Source organism: Odocoileus virginianus, chromosome 28 (assembly GCF_023699985.2).
Source record: "Odocoileus virginianus isolate 20LAN1187 ecotype Illinois chromosome 28, Ovbor_1.2, whole genome shotgun sequence".
Lineage (NCBI taxonomy): Eukaryota > Metazoa > Chordata > Mammalia > Artiodactyla > Cervidae > Odocoileus > Odocoileus virginianus.
The window spans coordinates 22092790-22109017 of record NC_069701.1 but is presented as its reverse complement, the minus strand read 5'-3'; the positions used below and the strand labels follow the sequence as shown (position 1 = coordinate 22109017).

The following is a 16228-nucleotide window of genomic DNA, read 5'->3' as shown; positions in this document are numbered from 1 at the left end:
AAGATCAGTGTGTGTGTGTGTGTGTGTGTGTGTGTGTGTGTGTATTCATAGGAAAGATCAGTCCTTGTGGAAAAATGAGTCAAGAATTGGAAAAATAAATTTTTGTTCTATATACCAGATGGCTCAGAACTTAATATTTACCTAAATCAGTCTTTCTCTTTTCTAGAAGACTAGATGAGAAAAGGACCAGTCTTAAGTTTTCTAAAATATAATTTAAATCAAAGAGGAAAGTTTAGACGTTGCTGACACAGTGCCACAGTTGGAAACTTCAAGCTTTAAACCCAGTGGCCCACATTTACCAGTATGATTCCCCCCCCCAACCCCCGTATGACTTTAGAAGAGGCACTTAACCTGACCTTGAAATTCTTCATGTGTAAAGTGGAGATTATAACACCAATAATTACCTCCTGGGTGTTATTTTGAGAGCAAAATGAGGCAGTGCATAAAAGCATTTACCACTATGTCTGGCACATAGAAAATGCTCATAAAATGATCTGATTAATATTTCCATTCACTTCCCTATCTTTGTAAAGAAGGGATTGTTTATTTTATTTTTAACTTATTCATTTGTTTATGGAGAGTGTGATTTCATAGGTTGAATTTGCTTACTCCATCAGTATTAAATAAGTGTCACTGGTTTGTCTGTCATGCATGCTAAGTGGCTCCAGTTACGTCCGACGCTTTACAACGCGTCGTACTGTAGCCCACCAAGCTCCTCTGTCTTTGGAATTCTCCAGGCAAGAATACTGGAGTGGGTAGCCATTCCTTTCTCCAGGTATCTTCCCCACCCAGGGATCAAATCCACATCTCATTATGTCTCCTGCATTGCAGATGGGTTCTTTCCACTAGTGCCACCTGGGGAGCGCTGATTTGTCTGTCAGTACCAGTTTCTTTACAGCCAAAGATATGCAGTAAACTTTGTAAGCTGTTCATATCCCTGAATACCTAATGTATTAGAAAAATGAGACATTCTTTCCAAATGCCACATTTATGCAAACCAGGTGCTTCTCAAAGCAAAATCACTCTTTAATGCCTACAGTTTTTCAGAGTCAAATTTTTCCCCTCTAGGTCACTAAGACAGTGACATAACTATTACAGCAGGCCCCTTTCTTTAACAGGTGATATGTCCTGGCTGTCCCTGAAGACTGTACCATAGCCTTAAATCTGATTTCTTTTTTCTCTTCTTCTCATCCTTTTATTCAGCATCCAACCCCATGAATATGGGATGGGCTAGTCTCAGTATTCAGAGATCACAATTAAAAAAAAATCTGAACATCTACTAACTAGATTTTTAGTTCTCACCTCAGATGTTGGGTACTTCTTAGAAGGGCTCAAGTGGAAAGGTAACAGCCATCTTTTTAGTTCACATTTCAAGAGAGAAAAAACAGCCGTATTCATTCCTGGAAATCTTCTACCTGCCTCCCCTTTTTTTTTTCCTGTCTGTCAAGTATTCCTTCTCTTAGTTTGTACTTCTGAAGGTTTATAAAGACACGAAGTATCTTGTAGAGCTTGATCTCCTAGCCACAAAAATGAGTTTTAATAGTTTTCAATTTTAAACCTCTGTAGCAGTCAGAAATCTTTTTGTTCTGCATTGATTTGTTAAATTCAGTTTATCTACCATTTTGTTTTTAAACTTTTAAATGTAGTGTTTTCTTACCATTGATAGTATTTTCTGGCATTTGAAGAATGAGGAGTGGGCCATGTCGTTCTTACAGCTTTTATGGAATATTGGAAAGCAGCGTAAACGTGGAATATAAAGCAGCAGTCGCCATTGACGTTGAGCTGTGAGAAGCTGATGGCGTGAGGAAGCAGGAGATAGAAAGCTCGAGAACCAGTGGCTGCAAGAGTTCTTAAATGGCAAAGAAGCGCATACATGCACACCTTTTCACGATGACTTTTTATTCAGACATGTATTGGATTCTAGTACTGTATTAGGCATCGTGAGGACAACAGAAAATATAGTCTCTGATGCCAAAGACCTTCACTTAGTAGGAGAGGTCAGCATATAAACAGATAATTGTACTGAGGTGCTCTGTAATAGAATTTTACTGATACAGGCATATGTAAAAGGTACCCTTGACCTGGCAAACTCTTACTCACTCATATTTAAGGTTTTACCTTAGGCATGAGTTTCTTCCAAAAAGCCTTCCTCATACAGTTTGCACTAAATTAGTAGGGAGTGATTAATTGTTGGTAGAGACATCAAGGAATATTCCTCTAGAGCAGTTGACATCAAATTCCAGTTTGAATAAAAAGTAGGAAATGATAAGAGAAGTAAAGCATCATAGTTTTTTCCTGAAGGTTGGTAGGAGTTGAGCATATTATATCATTTCATTCTTTAATTGTTCTCTCAATTAACAAATCTTTATTAATTTCCTGTGGTGCCTGAACATCCCAGGCTATTTCATGCACTTGTAACTGCATGGCTGTTTTCACTAAATGTTTAGATTGAACACCCGCTCATTGTGCTTAGGCAGTGAATATAGGGAGGTAAGCACAGATGCAGAGAGATTGCCCTAAAGGGCCTATTGGGATTTTCAGTCGAACAGAAAGCATTATGAATATGATGAATATTATTACAGGAAATACAGGAACATTTAATGAGTGTATTATAATCTCTGCGGAATTAGGGAAGGCTGCACAGGGAAAGTAACATTTAAACTGAGACATAACAAGTGAGAAGGAGCTAGTTTAGAGGATGAAGGACCTTAGATAGGAAAAAAACCAAAAACAGTCCAGTGATGAATCTGCCTTCTGTAACAGCAGACTGTGTAAAATGGAATAACCCTTTTACTGAGACCAACTTCAAAAGTTGAAAAAAAAAAAACAAAAAACTAAATACTATCTGTTTGAAAGTACCAGAGAGATAAATCAGTGAAGCATTACCAAGCCAAGACTCAGAAGGAAATCCAAAGAAACAAGACTGGCATCGGCATTTGCCACTTCGGAGGTAGCAGCGAATGGGCTTGAGTAGCCCTCTTGGCGGCCTCACGTGGGCAGAAACACAAGAGTGGAGCCACTTAACAGCTCCCCACTGCTTTGCCTTGGGATCGGAAAGGCTGCGCCCAGGAATAGAGAATAACAGAAGTAAACGAGCCCTTGTGGGGGCTGCAGGCCCGCTTCAGATCATCTGGGTAGCCCAGAAAATTCTCAGACCCCATTATTAGATTAAGATGACCTTGGTCTTTGCCAGCACCCTCGTGTTCCTTGCAGGAAATAAAGATTCTTTCCAGAAGGGCATTTTTATAGATCTGGAATGATTTCTCTAGTTTTTCATATATAATGGTCAGAACATAATCAAAGGTAATCAGTTGCACAAGAATACAACGACAACATAATCAGGAACCAGGTAAACCAGGCAATAAAAATAGAGCTCCAGGGACTTCCCTGGTGGTCCAGTGGCTGAGAGTCTGTACTCCCAATGAGGGGTCCTGGGTTCGATTCCTGGTCGGGGTGCTAGGATTCCACATGTTGCAACTAGCAGTCACACCACAACAAAGATCCTACAGACCACAACTGAGACCCTGTGCAGCCAAATCAATAGACATTTTAAAAAAAAATACAGCTCCAGGAGTTAAAGATGACAGATAGATCAGATATGGACTTTAAAATAACTATGCTTACTAAGTTTAAGAACAAAAATTGAAAATTTCAAACAAAGAGCTGGGAATATTTAAGGCATAATATAAAAAATTTGAAAAAAAACTGAACAGATATTCTAAATCTTAACTAAAGATGAGTTTAGTGGTAAATATTAAATGACTACTGTAGAGAGGATTGTTGAACTAGATTTTACGCCAGAAGGAAATACCCAGAACAACAGGACGCAGCGTTGGGAAGGGCGAGAGAGAGAGAAGAAACAAGAAGCAGGCTCCTGTGTGTTCACATGGGGTCCCAGAGGGGAAAGAGGTAAGAATTCTCAGACTGTCTGAGGAGCTAATGGCTGAGAGCATCCCAAACAGATGAAAGACAGTGAACTACAATTTTAGAAATATAGCATAACTTGAATAGGGATGATTTTTAAAATCCTTCCATTTTTAAATATATACCCAGGAGAAATGAAAACATACATCCATACAAACACTTGTTCATATATGTATATGTACGTAGCAGCACTATTTTTAAAAGCTAACAAAGGGAAGCAGTCCAGATGTCCATCACCTGAAGAATGAATAAACAAAACGTGGTATAGCCATACAATGAAATATTATCTGGTTATAGAAAACAATGAAATCCTGATACATGGTGCAGAATGTATGAACCCTGAAATAATGAGTGAAAATGCTAAGTGAAAAAGGCCTGCTGTGAGAGGATTCCATTTATATGATGTTCCAGTTCTGTGATTCCACTTATCTGAAATGTTCATAATAGGCAAATCTGAGAACTGAGGATAAAAGGAGCAGTATGGATACAAGGTTTCTTTGGGGTTGATAAAAATCTTCTAAAATTAGATTGTGGTGATGGTTGTACAACTCAATATACTTTTTAAAAACTGAATTATACAGTTTACTTAAATGGGGAAATTTTTATGGTATGTGAATTGTATTTCAACTTAAAAAGGGAGAATTTCTCTAGATACATTCTACTAAAACCAAAGAGAACATCTTAGAAGCCTCAGTGGGGCTGTAAGAAGAACATTATCTTCAAAAGAACTGTAAATAGGTGATTTCTCAGCAGGAACAATAGAATTGGAAAGACAGAAGGTAATTCAGTGATGACATCCTCACTGTGCTGAAAGAAAATAACTGCCAACCCTGAATTTTACCCAGTTAGAATAACTTTGCCAACAAAGGTCTGTCTAGTCAAAGCTGTGGTGTTTCCCGTAGTCATGTATGGATGTGAGAGTTGGACTGTAAAGAAAGCTGAGGGCCAAGAGTTGATACTTTTGAACTGTGGTGTTGAAGAAGACTCTTGAGTCCCTTGGACTGCAAGGAGATCCAGCTAATCAATCCTAAAGGAAATCAGTCCTGAAGATTCTTGAGAAGGACTGATGCTGAAGTTGAAGCTCCAATACTTTGGCCACCTGATGCAAAGAATGGACTCATTGGAAAAGACCTTGCTGCTGGGAAAGATTGAAGGCGGGGACGACAGAGGATGAGATGGTTGGATGGCATCACCGACTCGATGGACATGAGTTTGAGTAAACTCCGAGAGTTGGTGATGGACAGGGAGGCCTGACGTGCTGCAGTCCATGGGGTCACAAAGAGTTGGACACGACTGAGTGACTGAACTGAACTAAAAATGACTTTTAAGAATGAAGCAGAGAGCTTCCCTGGTGGAACAGTGGATTGGAATCCACCTGCCAGTGCAGGGAGACATGTGTTCTCTGCCTGGTCTGGGAAGATTCCACATGCCGCGGAGCAGCTGATCCCAGGTGCCACAACTACTGAAGCCTGCACGCCTAGAGCCCGTGCTTCGCAACAAGGGAAGCCACCTCAGTGAGAAGCCTGTGCACTGCAACTGGAGAAAGCTCACATGCAGCAGTGAAACCCAGCACAACCAAAAATAAATAAACTTTTAAAAAATGAAGATTGAAGCTGAAATAGATTCTATTTCAGGTAAAAAAATGAAGATTGAAGCTGAAATAGATTCTATTTCAGGTAAACTAAAAAAAGAATTTGCCCCAGCAAACTGATTACTGAAGCTGATAGAAGCAAACAAAAAGTGATCCTAGATGGAAGTCCAGAAAAACAGGAAGCAGTGAAAGTGAACAAAAGTGGTATATGTGCATATAGCAATAGTTTCACTCCTAGGTATATACCCGACAGCTTCGAGTACTTAAGTTCACCAAAATACATTCATAGAAGAATGTTCATAAAAAACGGCACTTAATACTTGTCAACAGTAGACTGGATAAATAAATTGTATAGTCACATATGTCTTAGAGCCATATAGCTATTTAGGTAATATGCAATCATATAAGTGAATGTCAAAAACAATAATAAAATTAGCTAGGCACAAAAGACTATATGATATTGGTGAAGCATATAATAGGGAAAATGAATCTGCTCTTAGAAATTGGAGAGATAAGTGTTGGCAAGGATGTCAAGAAAAGGGAACTCTACACTTTTAGTGGAAATGTAAATTGGTACAACCATTACAGGAAACAGTACAGAGGTTCCTCAGAAAATTAAAAATAGAACCACCATACGACCCAGCAATCCTGCTTCTGGGTATATATCCAGAGGAAATGAAAACAGGGTCTTGATTATTCACAATAGTCAAGATAACAGAAACATCCAAAGTGTATACAATGGACTAGATGAAGGTATGAGATTATAGGTACACACTATATATTGTGTGTGTAGATTTTATATATATATATACACCCACACATGCAGTGGAGTATTACTCCACTGTAAAGAGAAGGAAATCTTGCCATTTACCACAGCATGGATGGATCTTGAGGGTATTAGGCTAAGTGAAAGAAGTCAGAAGGAAACAAATAACTGTTTGATGTCTCTTACACATAGAACCTAAATAAAAAGGCCAGACTCAGAAACAGAGAACAGAATGGTGGTTACCATTGGGTGGGGGACTGGGGAAAATGGGGAAATGTTGGTCAAGAGTACAGACTTCTAGTTAGAAGTTGAGTAAGTTCTGGGGATCCATTGTACATCAAGATGATTATACTGTAGTTAATGATGCTATATTATATAGTTAAAGATTACTAGAAGTAGATTTTAAATGTTCTCACTGCAAAAAAAAAAAGTGATACTCATGTGGCATGATGGAGGTTTAGTGTATGGTCTGGTGGTAGTCCTTTTGCAGTGTGTAAGTGTATCAAATCAACACATGGCATGCCTTACATTATACATGGTTAGGTCAGTTACATCTCAGTAAGCTGGGGGAATATCAGGATAGTAGTTACCCTGTAGTCGTGCCTAGGAAGGGCCAGGTGCGTAGGAGGATTACTAGGCTGCTGAGATGTTCTGTTTCTTGATCTGAGCATGGGTTCACAGCTGTACTCTGAAAATTTCATTCACTGTGATATACACTTTTGTGCACCTTTCTGCATGTTCATTATAGTTTAAAAGGTTCTTTAAGTGAAAATATTGGTGAATCTCAATAAACATTGAATGTATAAATTAATAGTATCTTGTGTTTCTAGCTAGGAAGAAGTGTTGAGGAGAAAGGTCATATAAGCTTTTGATCTATGAAATGTCAGAATTCGAGTACGTATGTTTTTGAGTCTATGAAGCAGTGATCACTTCTGCTCTCTAACACTGCTTTTGTAGGTAATTTTGTAGGGTAAACTACAAGGGAGCAATCTTAGTAAATTTTAAAGGAATTTCAGTTGTACTTTGGAAATATTTTAGTAGGTCAAAAATGATTTATGTTGAGTTTTTTTTTTTTTAAAGTACCTTTTAAAAATATTCTTAGACCTATTGTCTCTTTTGATGCTTTCCATATTGCTTGATCTATTTTCTAAATGATACTCAGTTTGGTGATACCCCTTGAGAACTATATGGCACTTAATGTGTATTGTTCCCTAGAGGAATCATGAAAGAAAGAAAAGATGCAAATTTCCTCTTGGGATAAAATAGGAAATTAATTGAAGAGGGAAGAGTCTATAATTTAGGCTGTAGTTAATATTGGGAGAATAATATAATATGTAATTTTCATTTCCTTGGTTATGTCTTCTTAAATACCAGTTATCATCAGCAGAGTTCATGCTTTTTTATGCAGCAGCTTTTTATGGCCTATATTTGTATTTTCATCTGATTGGTTTATAGACAATGATGTAAGTTTAAAATGTATAATCTTTTTTATGCATTATCTTCTTAATCTTACTTTATGTGCTTCAGACTCATCATCAGTTAGCTTTTGAATTCCATGTTAAGATTTTGAAAGAAATACTCCCAACAAAAAATGAATTGTATTTTTGTTAGAGTGATTCTGCTGCATAGCTTACAAGCACTCTATCTCCATGCTTGGATAAACTCCATCAAAAGCACATTATCCTCCTATTTCTGTGGCCAGCTGCCTAATTGTATCTGCTGTAACCACACGCTGCTGGAACATGATACCAATGAAGAACAGAAATGATGAATTACTCCCTGCAGGTGATAGTGATCATGATAATTTTTAATTTCCTTCTTCCTCATAAGGTCTAGTCTGATTTCACTTCATTGGCTGCCATCCTGTTGTATACACACATGATATGTCCTCTTTAAAAAATACTCATCCCACTAAAATACATGAGAAAGCAATTCATTTTTATTCCATGTCATCGTTCTTCAGATGAGCATGTATCATACTACATTGTATGTATGGGATGAAAAAACAAAATGTAGCTTAAAACAGATTTTTCAAATGGTTCAATGTACACATGCAATGATTGTGAAATCCACAAAGCAGAAACAAATAGCTCATTCTGAAACTCTTTTCTAATACTTTAGAGTATTTAAGATGCATAATAAAGCTGCATGTCTGTATTATTTTCCTATGTACTTCAAAGTAATTATGGAAGGGTCTCACCAAATTAAAAGCATGCTCAAACTATCCCAGAAATTTACTGTATGCATATATTTTCCTTTCATTCTGTTTATTTCTGTCATCACTGTTGTTCTTAATTACCATTAACTCTTTCTCTCAGTCTTGGTGACTTTATACCTCTATTTTTCTGCCTGTGGTATAAGGCAGTGAATTTTCTTTATTTCGTTGTGCGTTTGCACAGTGTGCCTTTGCAAACTAACCTAGCTCCTGTAGATACTTAATTTCAGTGCTTATTTCTGTCCTTAGCATTCCCCTTGCCCCTAATTAGAGATATATATGGAACAAAAGGGAAATTCATTCTGTGGCCAGGTCTTCCAATCTATCTGATCTTTTTTAAGCCTCAAGTTGTGCTCCAGTTATTTATTGCCATTGCCTGTTTGGCATCATTTTCCATTTCCCATGCTGGTTGTTTGTTACTGTGTTTGAATGACTTCCACAGAGAGAGAGGGAGCTCACTGAAATTAACATTTAAAACACCTAGATAGAGCGTGTCAAAGTGGTGGTAACAAGGAGGTTAAACTGTAACTGAAAAACAGTTGCATGTTTATATTCTGCAGCAAAATGAATAGTTTTGTCCCCAAATCATCTGACATATTTGATTGTTTATAACATCCTTGCAGAAATAAAAACAGTGATCATAGTTCAACTAGTTTATATGATGTTTCAAGCAAGGTTTTTTCCCTCTTTTTTTCTAATCCCTATTTTAATCATGCAGGATCACATATATTTAAAAAGAAAAAAATGCTCTTTCCCTAAAGTGGCATTCTAGGCCTTGCTTGTATTCGAGGGTAAATAACCATTTAGTTCTCTGATGAGTAAAATTATGTGCATGTGATTTTAAATCCCAGGTGAATTTTTTTCTGAGTTCTCATGCTTCTGCTTAATGTTTGCCATGGGACTGATCTTAGTACTACCTTTAAAAAAAACATCATTAGGAAGGTAGATCTGCATGAAGAGTTGGAGATCCTATAATGTCCTTCACAGGGAACTATGATATAGATATGCCTTCTATTTTTCTTTCTTATTTTGTCTTTGGGTTTATAAACTATTTGTTTTTTGGTTATGCTAAACTCTCCATTATTTCTTTCACTGTATTTTGGGGTATCTGCGGGAGGGTTAGTTTCTTTTTTGATAACTAAATTTCATAGATAATTATATTTAGGAATTGAAAGACAATTCTGAAATGCCTTTATATTCTCAAATCTTTTTTATTTTTTAACTTTGTTGTAAACTTGTGTATCAGCCTCTTGTCTTCATTAAGACCTATGCTTTATGATTATAGTTCCGTAATGTTCTGTTATATTAACGTTACCAGCCTGGTTTTTCTTTTCTTTTTTTTTTTACCAGAGTTAAATGGGCCATTTCACTTCATGTATTTTATATATTTCAAACTCTGGTCGCATTTTCTGATAATGTTGTTAAGAGCTGCTTTCCAGCCCAAATTTGTTGTTTCCACAAAAGGTTTTATTAGGTCACTGAAGTTTTTCTTTCCTCACTTCCATTTTTGGTAACATAGAGTATACAACACATGTATGACTTAAAGAATAATTTTAAGGTAACTGTCTCCCTCTAGAACCCACTTATAAAATCTTTAGAAGTCGTCTTAATGTTTTCATATATACGCTGCGTGCGTGCTCAGTTGTTCAGTCGTGTCCGACTCCTTGCAGCCCGACAGACTCCTCTGTCCATGGAATTACCTAGACAAGAACAGTGGCGTGAATTGCCATTTCCTACTCCAGGGTACTCTTCCCAACCCAGGGATTGAAGCTGCATCTCTTGCACTGGCAGGCAGATTCTTTACCACTAAGCCACTTGGAGAGTCCATCCCCATATGTACACTACTATGTATAAAATAGGCAGCTAATGAGGACCTACCATACAGCACAGGGAACTCTGCTCACTGCTCTGTGGGGACCTACAGGAGGTGGGAATCCAGAAAGCGGGGATACATGCATGCATATAACTGTTTCAGTTTGCTGTGTAGCAGAAACAAATAGAGCATTGCAAAGCAACTATTCTTCAGTAAAAATTAATACAAACCAATACAAATAAAAGTTTTCAAAGATTTTATAATAAAATATATATACATACAGTAAGGGCTTCAATAATTTCTATTACTGTTACTGTTCCATTTGTGTCTTTTCTTCTCTACTTGCTACTTTAGGGACTTCCCTGGTGGCTCAGATGGTAACGTGTCTGCCTACAATGTGGGAGACCTGGGTTCGATCCCTGGGTTGGGAAGATCTCTGGAGAAGGAAATGACAACCCACTCCAGTACTCTTGCCTGGAAAATCCCATGGATGAAGGAGCCTGGTGGGCTGATGTCTACGGGGTCGCACAGAGTCGGACACAACTGAAGTGACTTAGCAGCAGCAGCAAGGGAAATAATCAGAGATAACAGCTGAATTGAATGCCTCTCCATTCAGTAGTAAGGATTATTTAGATCAAGTCCTATTAAAAATAACATATTTTTCACAATCCTTCATATTTGTGAGAAATGGATAGATAAACATGAAGAATCTCCATATCCCAAATATGTCCAAATCTATTACTTTCAGCAGATCTTTCCAGATAGTTATATATTCACATTTGTGTAACACAGAATATGTGCCCCAAATAAATACATATTATTCTTTTCACTTAATAGTATACCAAAACTCTTTTCCAAATCAGTAAATATTTATCTGTAGGTTTACTTTTGATGACCAAACAGTATTCTGTTATTTGTAGTTTTTATGATTTATTAACTGATTACCTGTTGAAAATTTGGGCTAAAATTGACATAGTTAAATCGTGGCAAGCATACTTAATAATTTCCTTAGAATAATTTTTGAAAGTTTTGAATTACTGGATCAACAAGTATTACATTGTAAAAAATCTTAATTGAGTGTATGAAAACAGAAGAGTACGTAAGTCGTAAGTAAAGTTTAATAAAATTACACAAAGAGATTTTTCCCTCATGTTTATATACCTAGCATTCAACTTAAGAAACAGACTATTTCCAGAAACCCAGGAGCCCACCATGTAACCCCTCCCAGTTTCTGTCCTTGTCGCAAGGATAACTCGTCTTCTGACTTGTCACACTATGAGTTAGGTTTGCTATTTTAGAATTTCTGTATATAAATTGAGTCATATCATGTGTGCTATTTTGCATCTGATTTCTTTTTAATATGTATTAGTTATTTTCCCTAGAAAAGTTATTTCATTTTATTTTCCCAGCATGAATGCTTCTTTCTCCGCTGTGAACACTGTCATTCAAAAACACAATCAAGGACAATTGTATCCAGTTGTCTTAATTTACTTATTTTTTTCTAAGTAGGTGAAACAGTTTTTTTAATATGTCTATTAATCATTTGCTTTTCTTTTGTAAATCTCTTGCTTTGTGTTTTGTTAGCTTCTTTTGATGCGTTGCTGTCTTACTAATTTGTAGTAGCTTAATGTACAAAGAACAGTGGCCCTTTGTTATATGTATGGCAAATATTCTCTGATCTTTTATTTATCTTTTAGTTTTGATACTAAAATTTAAATTTTTCTTCTGTTAAGTTTCTGCCTAGTGTATGATGCTTGAAGAGCATTCTCTATTTGCAGACTTTTAGACATTGTTTATTGTTTAGATTTCATTCTTCCCCCTACCCTCCAGCCCTTGCGCTGATCTTTGTGCTTATGTATACTTACATTGAAAACCCCATCAGGGGTTACAATTTTTGTGTTAAATAATCATAGGTATCAAAGAAATTCAGAGGGGGAGCATAGTGTTTTATAGTTACCCAACTGTTTATCATTTCTGTTGTTTTCTTATTTTTGGTATTTCAGGTTTCCTGCCAGTATTATTGCCTGTCAGCCTGAAGAACTTTCTTTAAAATGTCTTCTAAAAAACCTGTTGGCAATGGATTCTTTAATTTTCCTTCACTTGGAAATATTTTTATCCTTCATTCTCTAAAGGATATTTTTCCTGGATGTAGAACTTTTAAAGTGTTTTGTTTTGTTTTGTTTTGTTTCCTGTTCCATCATATTTTTCTTTTCAGTCTGGACCTCCAGTCAGATGTCTGTTTAGCTCCATAAGTCCCCAAGTCTCTGGGCATTTTATTTCAATCTTTTCCCCTTGTGTTTTAAAATTGGTTTGTTTCTGTTGGTCTCACTTCAAAGTCACTGACTTTTTTCCCTGTATCTTCTCCATTCTACAATTCAGCCTAGAAAGTTTTTTGTTTCAGTTAACTGTGTTTTTCAGTTTAGGTTCTCTTCTTGTCATTTCTGTTTCTCCACTGAGAATTTCTCTCTTGATTTATTTCAGCGTCTTTCTATTACGGCATTGCTATTAACTCATACCAACATAGTTATAGTTTCTGCTTTAAGTCTTTGTCTGATAGTCCAGCATCTGGGTCATCTCAGCACTGACATCTATTGAATGTCTTTCCTCTTGACAGTTGGTTCCATTTTCCTGGACTTTGTATGTTGAGTAGTATTGGATTGTATCCTGAATATTGTGGACTCTTTGCTGACTTACCATCATCTGGACCGTATTGATGTTTGGTGTCAACAGGCAGGCAGTCCAGTTAAAGTCAAAACATAAGTTCTGTCAGCAGTGTCTCAGCAAACAGTGATTCAAACCTCATTTCTGTTCTCTAAGAGTTTGCTGTTCTGTTTTGGGTTCTCTCCTGCAGGAACACAGTTTAGGAATTGGTCTGAGACTTACATGGTTTTTTCTGTTTGACCGAATTATAAATAGTATTTTGATTCTCTCTTGGTATCTGAAGCATAATAAACCTCAAGGTTAAATACTGAATTTGATTTGGGCCCAATCTGCATTAACCCTGTGGAATCAATAAAACACCACAGTCTTAACAAAAGCAGGAAACTATACAAATTAGCTTTATATGACTTTTAAATCAGTTTTAATTTTTAACACTTTATAAGCTTTATTTAATGCCAGTTTTAAAATAGGTTGAGTTGAGCCTGTCCCACTAGTGAAAGAAAAAGGAATGGTATCATTTAAACTTTAAACAAGAAGAAATTAAAATTTATATTTGATTGAACATATTAATTTCTTCTAGAAGCCTTTTATACTGTTACAGTGAACCTTAGAGTTACATCAGATTTCTTCTTCGAGTGTATACCTAAAACAAGTTTTATTTGAATGGTGTAATTTTTATTTTCAGAAACAAAATATGTAATATTTTAAAATTTCATTTATCTCGTCACAAAAATAATCATAGTACTTTGCTTTGAAATTGGATGAGTTAAATCAGAAGAAATGAAATGAACTGGGTTTGTACAAAAGAGTATGTGTCAGTTATTTATTTCTGTGTACCAAACCACTCCAAAACCTAGTACATCGACGTCAAATCATGTAGATTTATTTGTCTCTGTTTCTGTAGTCTGGATTGTTCTGTTGGTCTAGTTCAGTACTAGTTCTGGTCTCTCCTGGGCTATCTCACACTGCCGCGGCTGTATGGAGACTTGACTCAACATGGCAGCATCTCGGTGGGAGAGTCTGGATGGGTAAGGGGCCGGATGAGCCTCGCTCCATGTAGATTCTCACTTTTCAGTGGTCCAGCACTGTCATTTCTCTAATTGAACACATGTTGAGTATCTGATTAGCCTTGTTACCCTTATTATCTTGTTTATATGGGGAAAAAACAAGTTATATTACTTTATTTTTATTTATAACATCTTTTCTAGAGAAACTAGTGACCTGCCATTTGTTTAAGAGTGTCTGATCTTTGAAATGGTTTATTTGCCCTGACTTAAAAGACCATGGAATCAATTGTTACATGATTAGTTTAATAATTATTTATATTACTTCTTTTAAAAAACAGGCAATTGCTGGCTACTTTGATATATATTTTGAGAAGAATTGCCACAACAAGGTAAGTATCTCATAACTAGGCAAGTATTTTATTTTTGTGCCCCAAGGTATTTGATCATAAGCATTTTGCTTTTGTAAGTAGTTGGAGCTTGTATTTGATGTAGTAAATTAATGTACCATGATATTAAAAATCTTTTACTTCATAAGACATTTTTTAACTCTATCAATGCAGGTTGTGTTTTCTACGGGCCCACTGAGCACCAAAACACACTGGAGACAAACAATATTTCTCCTGGAGAAGCCATTTTCAGTTAAAGCAGGTAAGAAAGAAAGGGGGCGAGTGTCTTACTCATTCTGAAACAAACAGTATTCATCCATTCTGCAACCACTTTTTCTGTGCCCACTGTATCTGAAGCAATGTAGCATACTAAGGTTAGTAGTTCTTAGAGTTTACCATGTACATAAAGTTAGGTGGCATATCATTTCATTAAAGAAGTAAGTTAAAACTTTTATTTGAATCTAATGTCTGCCAGTTACAATGTATGTGCCATTATGTAGCTATTATGTTGAGTACTACATAGTAATTCAGAAAATTTTTCGTTAAGCATTAACTAGTATGTACTTAGTTGAAACTATAAATAAAAGAAAATATTTTAATTTCCCAAGTGACTAAACAGAAATATCACCAATAGAAGTAAAGTATAAATTAAAAGAGAATGTTATTCAGCAGTTACTATATTCAAAATATATTTGTTTAGAATGCTCTCCACTGTGTCCACCTCCTCAGATCTTACGTAGTGACTGATCCGATGCTGCATTCCTTTGTTTTGCATCTTGTTGATTGTTCACTTAATGAGCACCAATAGTTCTTATATATCTACACATTTAACACCAAAAGTTAGAATTTGATTATGGAATCTTTTTTTTTTTAATTTTAACTGCTTGTTACATGCATGTCTTGTCCCATCTTCACTTGAAAGCCTCTTGACTATGGGAAAACTGAATGTACACCAAACCTCAGTGCAGAGATACTCAACATCAGATTATTTGTGTGTCTCTCAAAAGCAACATTGAGCAAAGATTTGCAGAAGGATCCCTAAAATATATGATTTTGATTTATATGAAGTTTTAAAAACATGTAAAACAACAGTATATACACACACCTAGTAAATTAAGAAACAACACTTAAGAATGATAACCACTGAATGCATCAAAGTGGTCACCTCTAGAGAAGGATAGAAATAAGATTGCAGAAAGGGGCTTTAGTGCCATATATCTGAACTATTTCTCTGAAAAACTGAAGGAACTGTGCAGAATGTCAAGATTTGACAGAACTGAGCAAGTGGTCATTATATCCTTCTCCTTGTTTAAAATATTTCATAAATTTCTAATATAGTTTTGATTTCACTATTGAAGTGTAAAGGAATTTAGTAGATGCGACTGAACACCATTAGAGTAAAGCAGCACTGTGTTGTTACTCTTTCACTTTGAGGTTGTGATGCTCTGGAAATGAAACCTGATGGTGTCGTTTTCTCTTTCTCTGGAAAGTTATAGCACAGCAAAACTGAAATGAAGCGAAGACATCTTCAGTTATGTTTTGTTGCTTTTTTTTAGCTCTGATATTTGGATGAACTTTGAGGAAGTTGAAAATACTGCTTTTTTCCTCGCTGTAACCATTTGTTGTCTTACTACTGGAATTCTAAAGACAGTACTAATTCTTTCATGTTTTAATCTTGAAAGAGATTTAAGACAGCCTTTGAATTTTCTCCTACCGAATTGCAACACAATATTATTTATACCTAGTGAAATTTTGAAATCCTAACTATTCTTTATACAGTAATCCTTTGAGTAATTGATTCGCTTTCTCAGAATACTATGAAGAAGGTATATGATTCTAATGTTGCCCTGTGGCACCATCTACAT

General features: G+C 36.1%; 1 protein-coding gene across 4 annotated transcripts in view; it reads left to right on the top strand.

Annotated features, from left to right (window-relative positions):
- Positions 1-16228, top strand: part of PRMT3 (protein arginine methyltransferase 3) — a 159228-nt gene that overhangs the window by 94468 nt on the left and 48532 nt on the right. For 3 of the 4 annotated variants that reach the window (XM_070457291.1, XM_070457289.1, XM_070457290.1), the window contains exons 14-15: positions 14316-14366; positions 14538-14625. In XM_070457291.1, the coding sequence (XP_070313392.1) occupies positions 14316-14366; positions 14538-14625 (139 nt within the window). Of the gene's footprint in view, positions 1-1666; positions 5515-14315; positions 14367-14537; positions 14626-16228 lie in introns of those variants that run through there. The other variant, XM_070457292.1, reaches the window with a different exon arrangement.